Source organism: Pleurodeles waltl, chromosome 9, assembly GCF_031143425.1.
Source record: "Pleurodeles waltl isolate 20211129_DDA chromosome 9, aPleWal1.hap1.20221129, whole genome shotgun sequence".
Taxonomy (NCBI): Eukaryota; Metazoa; Chordata; class Amphibia; order Caudata; family Salamandridae; genus Pleurodeles; species Pleurodeles waltl.
Window position 1 is genome coordinate 991215632 of NC_090448.1, and position 16292 is coordinate 991231923.

The following is a 16292-nucleotide window of genomic DNA, read 5'->3' on the forward strand; positions in this document are numbered from 1 at the left end:
CAATGAGGCCCATGGGCGTACTAGGAGGGTGATTGAGCGAACCTTTGGCCTCCTGAAGGCCAGGTTTAGGTGCCTGCATATGACAGGTGGATCCCTAATGTACTCACCAAAAAAGGTGTGCCATATCATCGTGGCGTGCTGTATGCTTCACAACCTGGCTTTGCGACGCCAGGTGCCTTTCCTGCAGGAGGATGGTCCAGATGGTGGTGTTGTAGAAGCTGTGGAGAGTGAAGAGGAGGAAGACTCAGAGGACGACACAGACAATAGGGACAGAGTGATACAACAGTATTTCCAGTAACACCCAGGTAAGAATCACCCACGCCATTTCCCAATTGCTTCTAGCCTCCTGCATCTGTACTTTCTGTAGTTCCCACCAGATATTTTTGGGTAATTTTTGATTTTCCCTTCCCTTCTCAGTGCTGTATGACGCAGTGCCTGACTTCTGCTTGGTTTGCCCATGAACTACAGCGTATTGACATTGGTATGTTGTCATCACTAATTGACAGAACAGATATTGAACAGTAATATGTAATACATTAGCTAATAATACAGCATGACTCCAAACTGATTTGTGTGCAATATGTGATTTATTTACAGGGCTAGATATTGGTACATGTGATTATAAGGGTGATGGGTGGGGGTGGAGTAATGTCCATGGCAGAGTCCAGTTCTCAGTCTCACAGGTGCATTGTCCTTTTGCCTGTGGAAGGATGGAGCAGAGGCAGTTCATGGTTGGACAGGGTGGCAATGTGGAACAGTGGAAAGAGTTCAGGGGGTATGTCCTGCTGGCGGGGGTCTTGACATCCTACTCTGTCTTTTTTTTGGATCTCAGGCTCCTCTTACGGGGTGGTTGTTCTTCAGCAGGAGGTGGGGTTCTGGTGGCCTGCCGTGGTGTTGGGGCCTCCTGTCCACTAGCGCCGGCGGAGGTGGTAGGCTGTTCCTGGTCCGGGCTAGTGACAGGGGCCCTGTGTGGTGCCACATGGTCCCGCAACGCCTCTTCTATCCTGTTGAGGGCCAGGATGATGGTCCCCATTGCGGTCCCGATGATTCTCAGCTCCTCCCTGAACCCCATGTAGCGTTCCTCCTGCTGTGCCTGGATCTCCGTGAACCTGGCCAGTACCGTCGCCATCGTCTCTTGGGAGTGGTGGTATGCCCCCATGATGGTGGTGAGGGCCTCTTGGAGAGTGGGTTCCCTGGGCCTCTCCTCCCCCCCCTGTCGCACAGCAGCCCTCCGAGCTGCCCGGTTTCCCCCGGCCTCTGTCCCCTGGACGGTGTGTCCGCTACCACTGCCCACAGGTCCCTGTTGTTGTTGGGGTGTTGGGTTAGCCTGGGTGCCCTGTAGTGGCAGACACACCGCTGATTGAGCTGTCCTAGAGACAGAGGCATGGGCCCGCTGGGTGGGAGCTGTGCTGGTGTCGGAAGAGGGGGTCGGGTCTGGTGTGGCCTGTGGCTGCCTGAGGGGAACCGACTGCCCAGAGGTCCCCGATGGTCCGGGCTGGTCATCAGGTTCACTGTCGACAGAGCTGCTATCCTCAGTGTGGGCCTGTTCCGGTGGTGGGATGGACACTTCTGGACCCTCCTGGCTGGTGTGTTGTCGTTCGGGTCCTGCATGGGGTAAGAGAGTTTGGTTATTGTTTCTGTGTGTGCAATAGCATGCGTGTTATGGGTGCCCTTGTCCCCCAGTGCAGGCATTCCCTGGAGGGAGGTGTTGTGAGGGTATTTAGTGGGGGGGAGGGGTTAGTGCAGTGGTCATGCTTAGGTGATGGGTGCCCATGATTTGTGTTGGCATGCAGGAGTTGGTGTTGGGATGGGTGGGTTGTGCTGGTGAGACATTGTCAGGGAGGATGTGTGCTGGGGGGTTGGGGGTGAGGGTGGGGGTGTGGTTGGCATGCTGGTGGGGTGGGGGGGATATAGTAGTTGAGATGGGACTTACCAGAGTCCATTCCTCCGGCTACTCCAGCGAGGCCCTGAGGATGCAGGATGGTCAAGACCTCTTGCTCCCACGATGTAAATTCGGGAGGGGTGGGTGGGGGTCCGCCGCCAGTCTTCTGGACCGCGATGTTGTGCCTGGAGACCATCGATCGGACCTTCCCCCGTAGGTCGTTCCATCTTTTGCGGATGTCCTCCCTATTCCTGGGATGCTGTCCCACCGCGTTGACCCTGTCCACGATCCGCTGCCATAGCTCCGCCTTCCTGGCTATACTGGTGTGCTGCACCTGCAAGCCGAAGAGCTGGGGTTCCACTCTTAGGATTTCCTCCACCATGACCCGGAGTTCTTGGTCCGAAAAGCGTGGGTGTCTTTGGGGTGCCATGGGGTGGTGTGGGTGAGGGGTGGGGTGGTGTATGTGATGAGGAGTGTGTTGGTGAGTGGTGCTTTGTGCTACTATGTGGTGTGTGTGATGGTGTAGTGTGCCTCAGTGTGTCTTGCTATGGATTGTCTGCTGTGTCTCTCTCTCCTTCTCTCAGTAATTAGGGTCGCAGGGGTTTGTGGGTGATGTGGGTGTGTGTTTTATAGTTGGTTGATTGTGTGGGAGTGGTGTGTGTATGTGTATCAGGTGTGTGTATTTCAAATTGTCCAATGTGGCTGTGTTTTGGTGATGTGTGTGTATTCTGACCGCGGCGGTGTGTACCGCCAATGGAATACCGCGTTTGAATGACCGCCGTGTGGATTCGTGGGTCGTAATGGCATGGGCGTATTTCTGTTGGCGTGACGGTGGAGGTTTGGTCATCTCCAGTTTATCGCTGCCCGCCGATGTGGCGGGCTGCAGTGGAGGACGGATTTTTGGAGGTTTGGCCGTTGTGGGTCAGAATGACCGTGGCGGTTGACCGCGGCCGCGGCGGTGTTATGGCGGTCTTATGACCGGCGGTAAGGGCATTTTACCGCCGAGGTCAGAATGACCCCCTTAGTCATTTTGGAATGTCTTTACATAGGTAATACATATTAGCTTTAGCTTGAATGCCCCTCACATCAAGGTATACTATTAGTAAGCTTTAAATACATTTTGTGAATTCAACTATCCCCTAAGCATCAGCTTATGAGTTCTGAAAATAAACACATTTCCATCTTGAATACACAGTTTTCAATTTTGTTATTCATAGATTGATTGAGTCAAGCAAACACTTCTAATTTATTAGGCGGGACTGAACACGGCAGAGCTACTTACAGATAGCTGGAGACCTACCAGTAGCTCACAAGCTACTTGCTGCCAAAGTCTGGTTTATATCCTGCCCACAAGGCTAAGGATTGTAAAAGATGTTGAACATTTTCTACAAACACCCTCAAGGAAACAGTGGAGGCTTTTACTATAGCTCCAAAACTTGAATTCAGGAGATACCCATACCTCTGAAAAGGAATATGAATTTACTTCAAGGACCTCAAGAAAACCACAAATAAGGGTCCAATCACACTTTGAGTCTTCTTCAAGGTCAACATTGTTGGAAAAATTCTCAACTTCTGAGAGACCTCCAACAAATATAAGAAATCTGTTGGAGATGCTGATCTGACTTATGAGGTATTTGTGCTGATTGTAACAATTACATCAACGTCCGCTCACAAGCTGTGCTTTGATCTGGCCACTCCTAGAAACACGATTGTTGTAGCTAGAGGGTAGGGTCTTCATACAAGAGTTTGTAGAAACTCTGGTAGAAGGCAATTTAACTGTGTTATGTTAGGCTATTCAGGTTACAGCAACTGCAGGTAGATGCTGGAAGAACTCCATCCTACCTTCAACTCCTTTTTTCATAGTTTCCACACCACACCTTCTACCAGAATTATTTTGCTTCATTCAGTCTACAAATTCCAAACATCAGATCATCTCTAACACACAGGGAATAGAAACACACAATTTAGTACAATGATATCTGAGAAGCCAAAACAAAAATTTGCTGACCTCTCTATCATCTATGAGACATGGATCATCATCTCAGTCAACGAAGGCTCTATCATCGACAACATTGAACATGTGAACTCCTGTCAAGGTTAAAATCAAATCAGGTGAGGGGAAGTAAGAGTAATGACTACATTTCCCTAATCATCTATGGTGTTGTGTGTCAAATACCCTATTGTCTAGGGATTGGCTCACAGAGGACAGTGTTGGAAGTCCCTGCACTACCTATCATGGAATGGTCAACATGTTTCTCGCTAAGTGCGATTCATCAGGAACTAGAAAAAAGAATCATACCTAATCCTCGCTGTCATGTTAGACTATGTGGTATTTGAATAATATTTGTTTTAGAACAGGAACGTAAGGATAGAAATAAAAAAAAGTTATTAATCACACAATAGTATGACATCAGACAGTGCAGTTCAATGAGTGCAAGTGGAAATCAGGCAAAATAGTGGAACCACCTAGAAGTGCTTTCAAAAGGTGTGAGATATGTGGATATTTGTAAGTCACTTCAATCACATAGTGTAATGAAGTCATCTCTTACCCACCTTGAATTAAGGATGGGCCAAATAGGGATAACGTTCGGCATACCTGGTGGCATACCTGGTCCAACAAAGTATTAATCTGTATATATTGAGTAAAGGGGGAAATATATTGTCATTGTGTGTCTAATTAGTTCTGGGCACCTATAAAGAATTTATTTGTAAGCAGCAGGTAAGTCTCCGACATGCCATTTGTGTGAATATAGCAATCCTTTACTCAGCTGTGAGATGAGCTATCATAGGCAGATGGACGATGTATTTTCATAGTGTCCCCAAAATATGACCGCTCCCACCAAGTGATGCAATGGTATAGAATATAATTTATCAAGGTTATCGCTGCTGCCAGTCAGGAACGGTAATTCTCAAAACAAGTAATCATGAAAATGACAACTCCAGCCAAATAATAGTCGGAAATAATATCTGTTAGAAAGACGTGATAATCAATAAGTATCAAAACACCATTATGGATCATCTTATTTTTTGTGTGCATCATGGTTTTAGCTGTCCAACTTTATCCACCGCTCATGTAAGGTCTTGCTTTCTGTGAGTAGGTTGACTTTATTTATGCCTTTTGGTTTCTGACATTGAATTTTCTATTTCTTGCCTTGGGAAGGTGCCTGTTTCTATCTTGTCTGGTGAATGCAAATCCCTAATGTTTGGTTTCATGTAGTGATTGACTGGTATCTTTCGCCTACAAAGCTCTGTCTCCTTTGCTTGGATTTGTTGTTTTTTTATTTCTGTGAATTTGAGAATTCTGTCCATGCTGTCTTAGTGATTGGGTTTGTCATTGTCATTGACCGCCTCCCCTTTGCCCTCTTCCCCTTGTCCTTTACCCTTTGCATTCACTTCCTCTCTTCCATGCTTCTTTTCCTTCGATCCATCTCCCGGTTTGGTGGTTGCGTAATTCTTAGCAAGTTGTCTGTCTGGTTATTTTGTCTTTTTTGTGGATTTGTTTGGTTATCTGTCTGTTGACTGTGGAATTCCTTGTGTTCGTTAAGTCTGCTGCCATTAGGTGTGTCTCCTCGGGTCGTTTTGCTTGTGGATAACTTTTCTCTGGTTTCCATCTCTGTTACTTTTAGATAACTTTAAGGTATTTGGTGCTGTGAAGTTAAGGTGGCCTATTGATTTCGTTTTGAGTCTGGCTATTTTTTTATAATATTGAGGTGAATGTGGTTCTTTTTGAGTTGATTGTATTACTTTTCCTGATTCAGAGTCCCTCCCACTGTGTATTGCATCAGGTTGGTTATTTCCTATGTGATTTTTACTGAACTGGTGTTTAGTTGTTTTGGTGGTCATTTTAGTTTATTCTAGAATTATTGTTTATTTTTGGCAACTGTCAGTTTCCAGAGTTCTGTTTTCTCTCTTTATTTTTGTTTTACCTTCTTGTATTTTCTCTTCCTTGTCAGTGAGTACTTGTGATGGTGTGTGCTTTTCGCTTACCACTTTCTCCTTTTCTGTGCAAGTGTAGGTTCATTGGTGCTCAGTCACAGGGTTTCAATCTTGATCCATGTTCTCTTTTTCTTTGATTTTAGTGCTATTTCTCTGTAAATTATTTGTTTTTCTCTCTCTGCAGTGACCAGCGAATAAGCCAGGATGTAGAGCGTTTCTGCAAACAACTGAGCTCGATGGCGAGTAAGCTGCTCATCTCACCATTCACCCTGGCGTATTACACATACCAGTGCTTCAACAGGTACTTGGTGACAGACATGTGGTTTGTGCTTCATCAGAACTGCTATACTAGCCATATGCATAGTGTTTCACCATATGAAAGGTTCTAAGTTTTATTTTTTAAGGTTCAGCAACCTTTGTACATTTAGTGACCTGTCGAAACTTTTTTTAACAGTGCCCATTTCTGCTGTGTATAGTACTGCTCTGATCTTGTAAATAGGACAGTACTCCAAAAAAACCAGTATATTTTGCCATCCCCATTATTTTGATGGACCCAGTCCCAAAGTATAAATGGTAGTCAGGTGTTGGAAGTGATAATCAGACAAAGTCACAAGATATGAGTCTTGAAAACATATAACTGACCCACAGAAGGGTTATAATGTTGGACTATTGTGGGTTTGTGGTGTTAGGATGCAGATATATTGTTGAGGTGCAGATGCCACTGGAATGCTATTTGGTGGACAGTGAGTACAGTAAAAGGGTTGGACATGCCTGAAGTGTGCAGGTTTAAGTTTGTTTGGTCCTCTAGGGTAAGGGTATGATAATAGGTATTTTTACGTTTCCAGTGTTGAAAAATGTTCCTGATGGCTTCAGCAGAAAGATGCATGATTTACTATAACGAGTTAGTGCCAAACACTATCCCAGGATTAGTGACTCTTATTTTCAGCCATTTGAAAGGATGAAAGAATTGAAAGGTAGTTTGTTCGAAAGACACCCTCTTCCCCCAGTTATTGTCAATATAATACCCATGAGAGACAGTTGCTTTTTTTTCTTGCAGCTATGTGCATGAGTTTATATGTATGCATGTGGAATGTGTAAAGCGTGAACTTAGCCAAAATGCGGCAGAGAGCTTTGCATGGTCAAATGCAAGTATACAGTCAACAGGTAATGGGAGAAGTAGATGGATTCTTGGAGCAATAGTATACTGTTACTGTATTGTCTTTAAAGAGGAGCGGCTTAAACTGTTTCCTAAATTGGATCAACCTTGAGGTTGTCTTGATGGATACAGGGATGTTGTTCCAGATTCTCATTTCATAAATGGAAAAGGCCTGCCATCTTGTTTTTTCTTTTTTACGCTTCCTTGTCTCCATTCTGATGACCGTGCTGCGGGTGTGGCGAGGTAATGAGTCTGTCCACAAGATAAACAGGGGTGTTGATCATGATGGCTTTGTAAATGATGACTGAAAAGGGTCCTTTGGATGAGATGTGTTGGAGATTATGAAGGAGGGGAGCATGAGAAGACTATTCCAGGAATAACACAAAGAAGTTCTGTTTCACCCTAAACCCCCTCCCCCAGCTACTCTCACTCTACCTGTCCCCCCCCCTCCCTCGCGCTTTCCCGCCGCGACCTCCTGCACGCCCCCGCCCCCCAGCTCCCATTCGCCCCCAGCTGACCCCTCCCCCCCCCTCCTACCTCTTATGGCGGCCGGAGGCGCGCCAGAGGCAAGCCCGTCTGCGCCCGTCCGCGCCTGGCCCACGCCCAGCGCCACGACCCCTGGTCCCCAGCTCCCCCAAGCCCCGCTGATCCGCTACGACCCCACCACCCTCCACGCCCTCAACCCAGGGCGCTCCAAAACCTGCTTCCTAGCTCACCCCAAACGCACCCATGGACCCTTCGCCTGCAACTCCTGCAAACGCATCTTCCACCACGCAACTACCACGACCACAAGCCCACGCGCCATCAACCACCTCAAGTGCATCCTGATCAACGCTCGTTCCGTCCACAAGCACGCCGTTGAACTTTGGGACCTCCTGGACTCCACAGCCCCGGACGTCGCCTTCATCACGGAGACATGGATGAACGCCTCCTCTGCTCCAGACATCGCTACCGCCATCCCCGAAGGCTACAAGATCTCCAGAAAAGACCGCACCAACCAAGTAGGAGGAGGTGTCGCCATCATCTTCAAAGACTCCATCAGCGTCACCACCTCCACCGAAGACCCCCCCCTCGCCGCTGAACACCTGCATTTTCAGATTCGCACCGACCCAAGGACCACCCTCAGAGGATCCCTCGTCTACCGTCCTCCCGGACCTCGCGCCTCTTTCAGCGACGCCATCGCCGACTTCATCTCCCCGCACGCCCTCGCCTCACCGGACTACATCCTCCTAGGCGACCTCAACTTCCATCTGGAACAAAACAACGACCCCAACACCACCACCCTGCTCGACAACCTCGCCAACCTCGGCTTCAAACAACTGGTGAACACCGCCACCCACATCGCCGGACACACGCTCGACCCTATCTTCTCCGCCAGCAAACACGTCTTCTTCAGCCACACCTCTGCCCTACACTGGACCGACCACAGCTGCGTCCACTTCACATTCCGACGCGAGACCTCCCACCTCCGCACTCAACCCATCCCTCATCGACAGTGGAACAAGATCCCTGAAGAGCAACTCTTCTCCGCTCTCGCCGCCAACCAACCCACCCTCACCACCGACCCCAACGACGCAGCTCTCAACCTCACAAACTGGATCTCCAACTGCGCTGACAACCTTGCTCCCCTCAAACGCACGCATCGACAGACCAACACCAAAAAACCTCTCTGGTTCTCTGACACCCTCAAAGAATCAAAGAAAACTTGTCGTGCCCTTGAGAAGGCCTGGCGCAAGGACCACACCGCTGACAACATGACCGCCCTCAAGAACGCTACACGCGAACACCACCACCTGATCCGCACTGCCAAAAGGAACTTTTTCACCGACAGACTAGACAAAAACAGCCACAACAGCAGAGAACTCTTCAGCATCGTCAAAGAGTTCTCCAACCCCAGCGCCAGCGCCAACGCCGTCACGCCCTCACAGGATTTGTGCGAATCCCTCGCCACTTTCTTCCATCGCAAGATCAGCGACCTCCACGACAGCTTCGGACACCAGACCCAACCATACACCACTGAACCCGCTTCCCCGGACATCACCCTCAACAACTGGACCCACATCAACACGGAAGAAACCAAATCCATCATGAACTCTATCCACTCCGGCGCCCCTTCGGACCCCTGCCCGCACTTCATCTTTAACAAAGCCGACGACATCATCGCCCCGCACCTCCAGACCGTCATCAACTCTTCTTTTTCTTCTGCTACCTTCCCCGAATGCTGGAAGCACGCTGAAGTCAACGCCCTACTAAAGAAACCTACGGCTGACCCAAGCGACCTGAAAAACTTCCGCCCCATCTCTCTTCTACCTTTCCCAGCCAAGGTAATAGAAAAGACCGTCAACAAACAGCTGACCACCTTCCTGGAAGACAACAACCTGCTCGACCCTTCACAAACCGGATTCCGAACCAACCACAGCACGGAAACCGCCCTCATCTCAGTCACAGACGACATCAGAACCCTGATGGACAACGGTGAAACAGTCGCCCTCATTCTCCTCGACCTCTCGGCTGCCTTTGACACCGTCTGTCACCGCACCCTAATCACCCGCCTACGCTCCACCGGGATCCAAGGCCAGGCCCTGGACTGGATCGCCTCCTTCCTCGCTAACCGCTCCCAAAGAGTTTACCTCCCTCCGTTTCGCTCAGAACCCACCAAGATCATCTGCGGCGTACCTCAAGGCTCATCGCTCAGCCCGACACTCTTCAATGTCTACATGAGCCCCCTCGCCGACATCGTACGCAAGCACGACATCATCATCACCTCCTACGCCGACGACACCCAACTTGTACTCTCCCTCACCAAGGACCCCGCCAGCGCCAAGACCAACCTACAAGAGGGTATGAAGGACGTCGCAGATTGGATGAGGCTCAGCCGCCTAAAGCTGAACTCTGAAAAAACGGAAGTCCTCATCCTCGGCAACACCCCGTCCGCCTGGGACGACTCCTGGTGGCCCACGGCCCTCGGCACCGCACCGACCCCCGCAGACCACGCCCGTAACCTCGGCTTCATCTTGGACCCTCTTCTCACCATGACCAAGCAAGTCAACGCCGTGTCCTCCGCCTGCTTCCTCACTCTCCGCATGCTCCGTAAGATCTTCCGCTGGATCCCCGCCGACACCAGAAAAACCGTGACCCACGCCCTCGTCACGAGCCGCCTGGACTACGGCAACACCCTCTACGCCGGGACCACAGCCAAACTCCAAAACCGCCTGCAACGCATCCAAAACGCCTCGGCCCGCCTCATCCTCGACGTACCCCGCAACAGCCACATCTCCGCACACCTGAGACACCTGCATTGGCTCCCAGTCAGCAAAAGGATCACCTTCCGTCTTCTCACCCACGCACAAAGCCCTCCACAACAAGGGACCGGAATACCTCAACAGACGCCTCAGCTTCTACGTCCCCACCCGCCCCCTCCGCTCCGCTGGCCTCGCACTTGCTGCCGTCCCTCGCACCCGCCGCTCCACGGCGGGTGGGAGATCTTTCTCCTTCCTGGCGGCCAAGACCTGGAACTCCCTCCCCACCAGCCTTAGGACCACCCAGGACCACTCCGCTTTCCGGAGACTCCTAAAGACTTGGCTGTTCGAGCAGCGATAACCCCCCCTTTCCCCCCTAGCGCCTTGAGACCCGCACGGGTGAGTAGTGCGCTTTGTAAATGTTAATGATTTGATTTGATAGGAAGGTTGGCTACTGTGCATTCCCATGACATGGGGACTACGAAAGAATGGCTGTTCATGGTCTATTAAGGTTCACCCTAGTTATCCTGTCCTGACAGACAGAATTCTGAATGGTCGGAGTTTTAACAGTATTGTGGTTTGGTTGCTGGGATTCTGGGGTGCGGTATGTAAGGTAGACTGGGCATGTTGGTGAAAGGTGTGCAGCATCTGTGTGCGGAGTGTTCTGATTGAATCATTTGATTGGAAGGGGTGATTGTTTTGTGCATATTAATCGCCCCTAGTAACATCATCGGTAGCCCACCAGGCAGCATGCTTAATATTAAAAAGAAAAGCATTTTCCTTTTGTGTTTAACATGCCCTGACAGTGAAAATGCTCTCATTGATTAACATAGGGTTTCACTAGCCACTGCGCTAAGTGCCAGCTTCCATTTTGAACCACCAAAGACATTACTCCACAGTATCACATTAATCATTAAATTAAACCTGACTCATTACTGAGATCGGATTTAAAGTAACTTTTTATAGAATGGCGTCTTTAAAAAGTCACAACTTTGTTGCCCAAACCTCCGGTAGCCTTTCCTGACTATCTGCAGCAGTTGTCACCCGAGTCAATATGCTGTCCCCAGTTAGGAAGTGTGAAGCGCTCCTGCAAACAGGGAATAACGAAAATTACTGAAGGGAAGAGGTGTGACCTCCTCCAGCAAGATGCATACTGGGCGGTTGCTACAGATGGCCCAGCTTCAAAGAGGCTACTACCTCAGTGAAGCAAATGGTGATCACACCTTCGCCTGCCTGCTCCTATGGGCGGGCAGACAGGCTGGCATCTCCTCCAGAAGGGAGAAACCTGTTGCAGATCTGGTTTTCCAGTAGGAGTGGTTCATTATTTTGAATACACCCCATGGGTATGCCGAGGGCTCCTCAAAGGGGAAGAAGGCTTGTGGCATCTTGGTTTAAGCGAGAGAGGAGTATCCTGGGATTGTCTGACTGCCAAACTCCCACAAATTGATGTAAGTGATTAGGGAAGCCTCGTAGGAACTTTTGCCCCTTTGGTTAGTGAGTTCTCTGCTCCCTCAAACAAGAGGATGGCTCGGAAGTGGCATCCCAAACACACAGTCCTCAGATCACTGCTGGACTGGCAAGAAAACAGAAACAGTAGACCCCTGCTTCTTCCTGACCCAGTAAAGAGAGGGTGCACCATAGACTAGACTAGACCTGCTGAACCCGGTGGGCCCCTAAAGAGGACTGTCCTTGTAGTGGCCACTTTTGGAAGAAGCATCCACTTGTGCCAAGCCAGAAGAAATGACTCCCAGAGCTACGTGGTTAGTCTCTTGTTGAGCACCAGGGACGCAAAACCTGAAGGAAGGCTACACTTGTGAGAGCCCACCTGCCATGGCCTCCTGTCAGAGTTGTACAACTACTTCATTTGCTTTAGCTATCTTGAGTGACAGCCGTTTGCACAGATACTGATTGTGCTGTACCTCTAGTGTGTGAAATTTTTCTACTGCCGTTTCAAATACTATGATCGTCTTATGAAAAAGTGCCGTGAATTAGTGCTGCCCATTTGGTATCTGCTTTGTGCATGGAAATCTTGAACTGCTGCTCCCATTGCTGCACATGTTTTGTCTAGGGTTCTTTCTCACCTGCTGCTTTTGTGGTGCCTAGCCGTATGAGGGAAGCATGTGCTACTTCCCTTTTGTATGCCACTTTTGTGTGAGATAATTTCTCACAGCTACTTCTTGTGCTGTTCCTGCGTGAAGGAAATTTGCTGTATTGTTGCCCATGCTGTGTCTCCTGTGTGTGAGTGATGTTAGTCTTATTTGCAAGGAATTCTTTCTGGCAAACAAACCCGGTTAGAAAGTAGGGATGTGTGACAGAATCTACTTTTACCTGATGTGGTGAGGCAACAATTGTAACTGAATTCAGAAAAGCCTTGAAAAAAGAGGGGTTTATTTGTTAATTGTCAACATTTATTTGGAGGTATGATGAGCTGCAAAAAGGTTTTTTTGTGACTGTGGTGTTCTTCTTGCAAATACTTTGAAATGTATATGTTTATGAAGTTCTATGCATATTGGGCTTTCACATTAAAATCTGGATTTTTTTTGTTGCTTTTGTTTGGGTCGTTTGCAAGGAAAGCGGATAATCATGTGTTTTATGCCAGAGGTGCAGTGCGAACAATGGAGGCATATATTGATGTGGCAACTAATTATAATGGCACCCTCAATGAATTATAAAATAGAGTAGGCATGGTTTGCATTAGTATGTACAGCGCTCACAAGCTATTATGTAATTGTCCTAATTACTTCTGCTTACCTGCTGCCTCCTTCTCTTTTACTCTTATCCACTCTCCATTCCTCCTATTTCCTTTTTCTCTCCTCTTATTCAGCCTATGTGTTTGGTCTTTCCTCGTCTTGGTTTCTCCATCTCATTATCTTGTCCATCTTGAGCTTTATTCACTACTTTCTCCTCATCCAAACTTATTTACCTTTTAGTCTGTATGTATGTTTCAATTTATGTATACCGTAAATCTCTTATCTTTCTTTTTTCTCTAAATTTCTCACAGAATTGTTGCATGTGGACCACAGGCCTTGAATTCTTGATCACAGATCTCTCCTAGTTCAGCCTGAGACACTTTCATTGTTTTTCTTTGGAGAGCCGCATCTGAGACAGTGCAAGTTTGTTGTGATGTAGGTAGTGGTTCCTCAGCAGCACTTTGGGCCAAGGCAAGGGAATTAGGACATAGCTTCTTACTACGTCTTATATAGAAGCAGGTCATTTTTTGTATTTGGCAGATTCAGGGAGCTACTTGATCTACAAGGATCACCCCCTGAGTTAGTGCATTACCTGGAGATGAGAATGTTTACTCCCAGGACCTAAGGGTGCATCGTCCATGTTTCTATAGTAGCATGCAGAAACCAGTATGATTGATAACATGCATTGCTTAATGTGAGACTGGTTGGATGAAAGAGTGATGTGTGTATGTATGTCCAGGTGACCTCTAAGCTATAGAGAAGAATGAGTTATTTAATGTTTACACAGCCTAAGTATGTATTAAGGTAAGTAGTTGCTATTTGTGGAGCACAATCTTAGTTCAAGAACGCTGAACTAGGGGCATGGCCATGAGGAAAGATAGTTACTTGAGGAACGTCAAAGGTGGACTGTTGGGCCAGGGGACGCTAAAGCTTGTGTTCGATGGCATGTGTGGCTGTAGATACACATGCTCTGCACACCCCTTCCATCTAGTGTTCGGTCCGGAGTGTTGCAAGTGATTACGTCGTGATCCAAGGGAGTGGTCAGAATATTAAAATACCCCTCATTTTGACCCAAAGCTGTTATGGTACCAAGCAAACGAAGCAAGTTATCACAAGTCTCCCAAGAATAGCTCAATTGTATCTTACATCCAAGCATCTATAAATTCATCCTTTAATCTTTCCATCCATCCACTGATATCCCCTTTACATTTGGTAATCCATTCATTTTTTCATTCAGTCTTTCACCATTCTCTCTATCATCCATCCGTCCATCCATGTCCAAAACCTATCTATCCATCTTCAAACCAATCTATCCTTTAGTCATTAGTCCCTCCTATCCACCCTTTCAGTCATCCATCTCTCCTTCCACGCTTCCACTTCTCCATCTATTCTTTTGCATATCCATCCACACTTCCGTCCGTCCATCTTCCCTTGCACTTACCCATTCTTCCTTTCACTCATCCATCCACCTTTCCACCAACAATCTGTCCTCTCATCCATCCAACCATTCAGTCTTTCACTTATCCATCCAGCCGCTTACTCATCCATCGATCCATTCACGTTTTCACATCAATCCATCTTCCCTTTCACTCATCCACCCTTCTTTCACTCATCCATCCTTACACTTATCCTTTCATTCATTCATCCACCTATCCATCTACCCTTTCACTCAAACATCCGTCCTTTTACTCACTCACCCTTGCATAGACTTTACTTATGAGCCTTTGTCTGCCGAGTTGCAGACAGAAGAGGCCCATCAAGAACTCCACCTCCACTTTAGCTTCTGAAGTTGGGGGTTCACAATGCCCCTGTCCATACCTATCCATGTATCTCCAAACCTACTCCTCAAACTTATCCATTTACCCCACCTTTCAATCATCCATCCATCCGCTTATCCATTCATCCTTTCACTCCATCCATCCATCCATCCATCCTCCCCTTCACTCATCCTTCCAATCATCAATTCATCCTTTCACTCAACCATCCACCCCCCTTTCACTCGCCACCCATCCAACCTTTTATTTAGCAGTCCATTCTTACACTCGCTTGTCCACTCAACTCATCATCTATTCACCTTTGCAGTCATCCATCCATCCTTTCACTCAACCATACTTTCATCCAACCTCCTTTTGATTCAGTCACCCATCCAAGCTTTCACTCAGCTTTATATCCAAGCTTTACATCCACTCTGCCATCCACCATTTCTGCCAGCATCGATTCTTTCACTTATCCATCCACCCTTTCACACATTGACCCATCCATTATTTTCATTCATCTATCCTTACATCCATCCTTTCACTCATTCATCCACCCATCTCTCCATCCACCCTTTCACTCACCCATCCAGCCATCCATCCATCCATCCATCCTTTCACTCACTCACCCACATTACTTATGAGCCTTTGTCTGCCAGGTTGCAGACAGTAGAGACCCGTCAAAAACTCAACCACCACTCTAGCTGCTAAAGCAGAGGGTTCACAACACCCCTGTCCAAACCTATCCACCCATCTCCAATCCAAAGCTAGCCATCAAACTTATCCATCCATCCTTTCAACCTTCCATCAGCGGGTCCATCCACCGTTTTACTCCTTCCATCCATCAAACCTCCCTTTCATTCATGCATTCACAGTGCTTGAAATGGAAAAATAAAAGTGTAGGTACTCTGTACCAGAGATTCTGCTTGTTTCTGAGAAGTGCTAGTACTCTTCAATTATAAGTATTATGTTTTTCTTGAGAAGTGCAGGTACTCTCCCTCTCCAAATGAAAAAGTGCTGGTACACAGTACCGGCTCATTTAAAGCACTGTGCATCCATCCATCTATCCATCCACCCTTTCACTCAGCCACCCACTCAACATTTCACTCAGCCATCCTCCCTTTTACTCAGCCACTCTTTCACTCATCCATCCATTCTTTCACTCATCATCCACCTATTCACCCTTTGAGTCATCCATCCATCCATCCGTCCTTTCATTCATCCATCATTTTATTCACCCTTTCACTCACACATCAATCCATCCTTCCCTTCACTCATACACCCATCCATCCTTTCGCTCACACATCCATCCATCCTTCTTTTCAGTCACACATCCATCCACCCTTTCACTCTTTCACCCACGCAAACACATTACTTATGAGATTTTGTCTGCAGAGCAGCAGACAGAAGAGGCCCATCAAGAACTCCACTTCCGCTGTAGCTCCTAAAGCGGGGGGGGTTCACCACGCCTCTGTCGGGGTCATAAATTATATTTACACTATTCTAAAGTGATTGACTGGAGGCGTCTCCTTACCATCATTTATTTCCTTCTTTCACTATTCTTTACCCCATTATTTGTATTTGTCCCCAGTTTGAGGAACCAGCTGCTGGTCCTTTCCCTTTCTTTCTCTCACA

General features: G+C 47.8%; 1 protein-coding gene across 1 annotated transcript in view; it reads left to right on the plus strand.

Moving 5' to 3' along the window:
* Positions 1-16292, plus strand: part of ABCD4 (ATP binding cassette subfamily D member 4) — a 221057-nt gene that overhangs the window by 70979 nt on the left and 133786 nt on the right. Inside the window, exon 5 of the mRNA XM_069208499.1 lies at positions 6003-6119. Within this exon, the coding sequence (XP_069064600.1) occupies positions 6003-6119 (117 nt within the window). The remainder of the gene's footprint in view (positions 1-6002; positions 6120-16292) is intronic.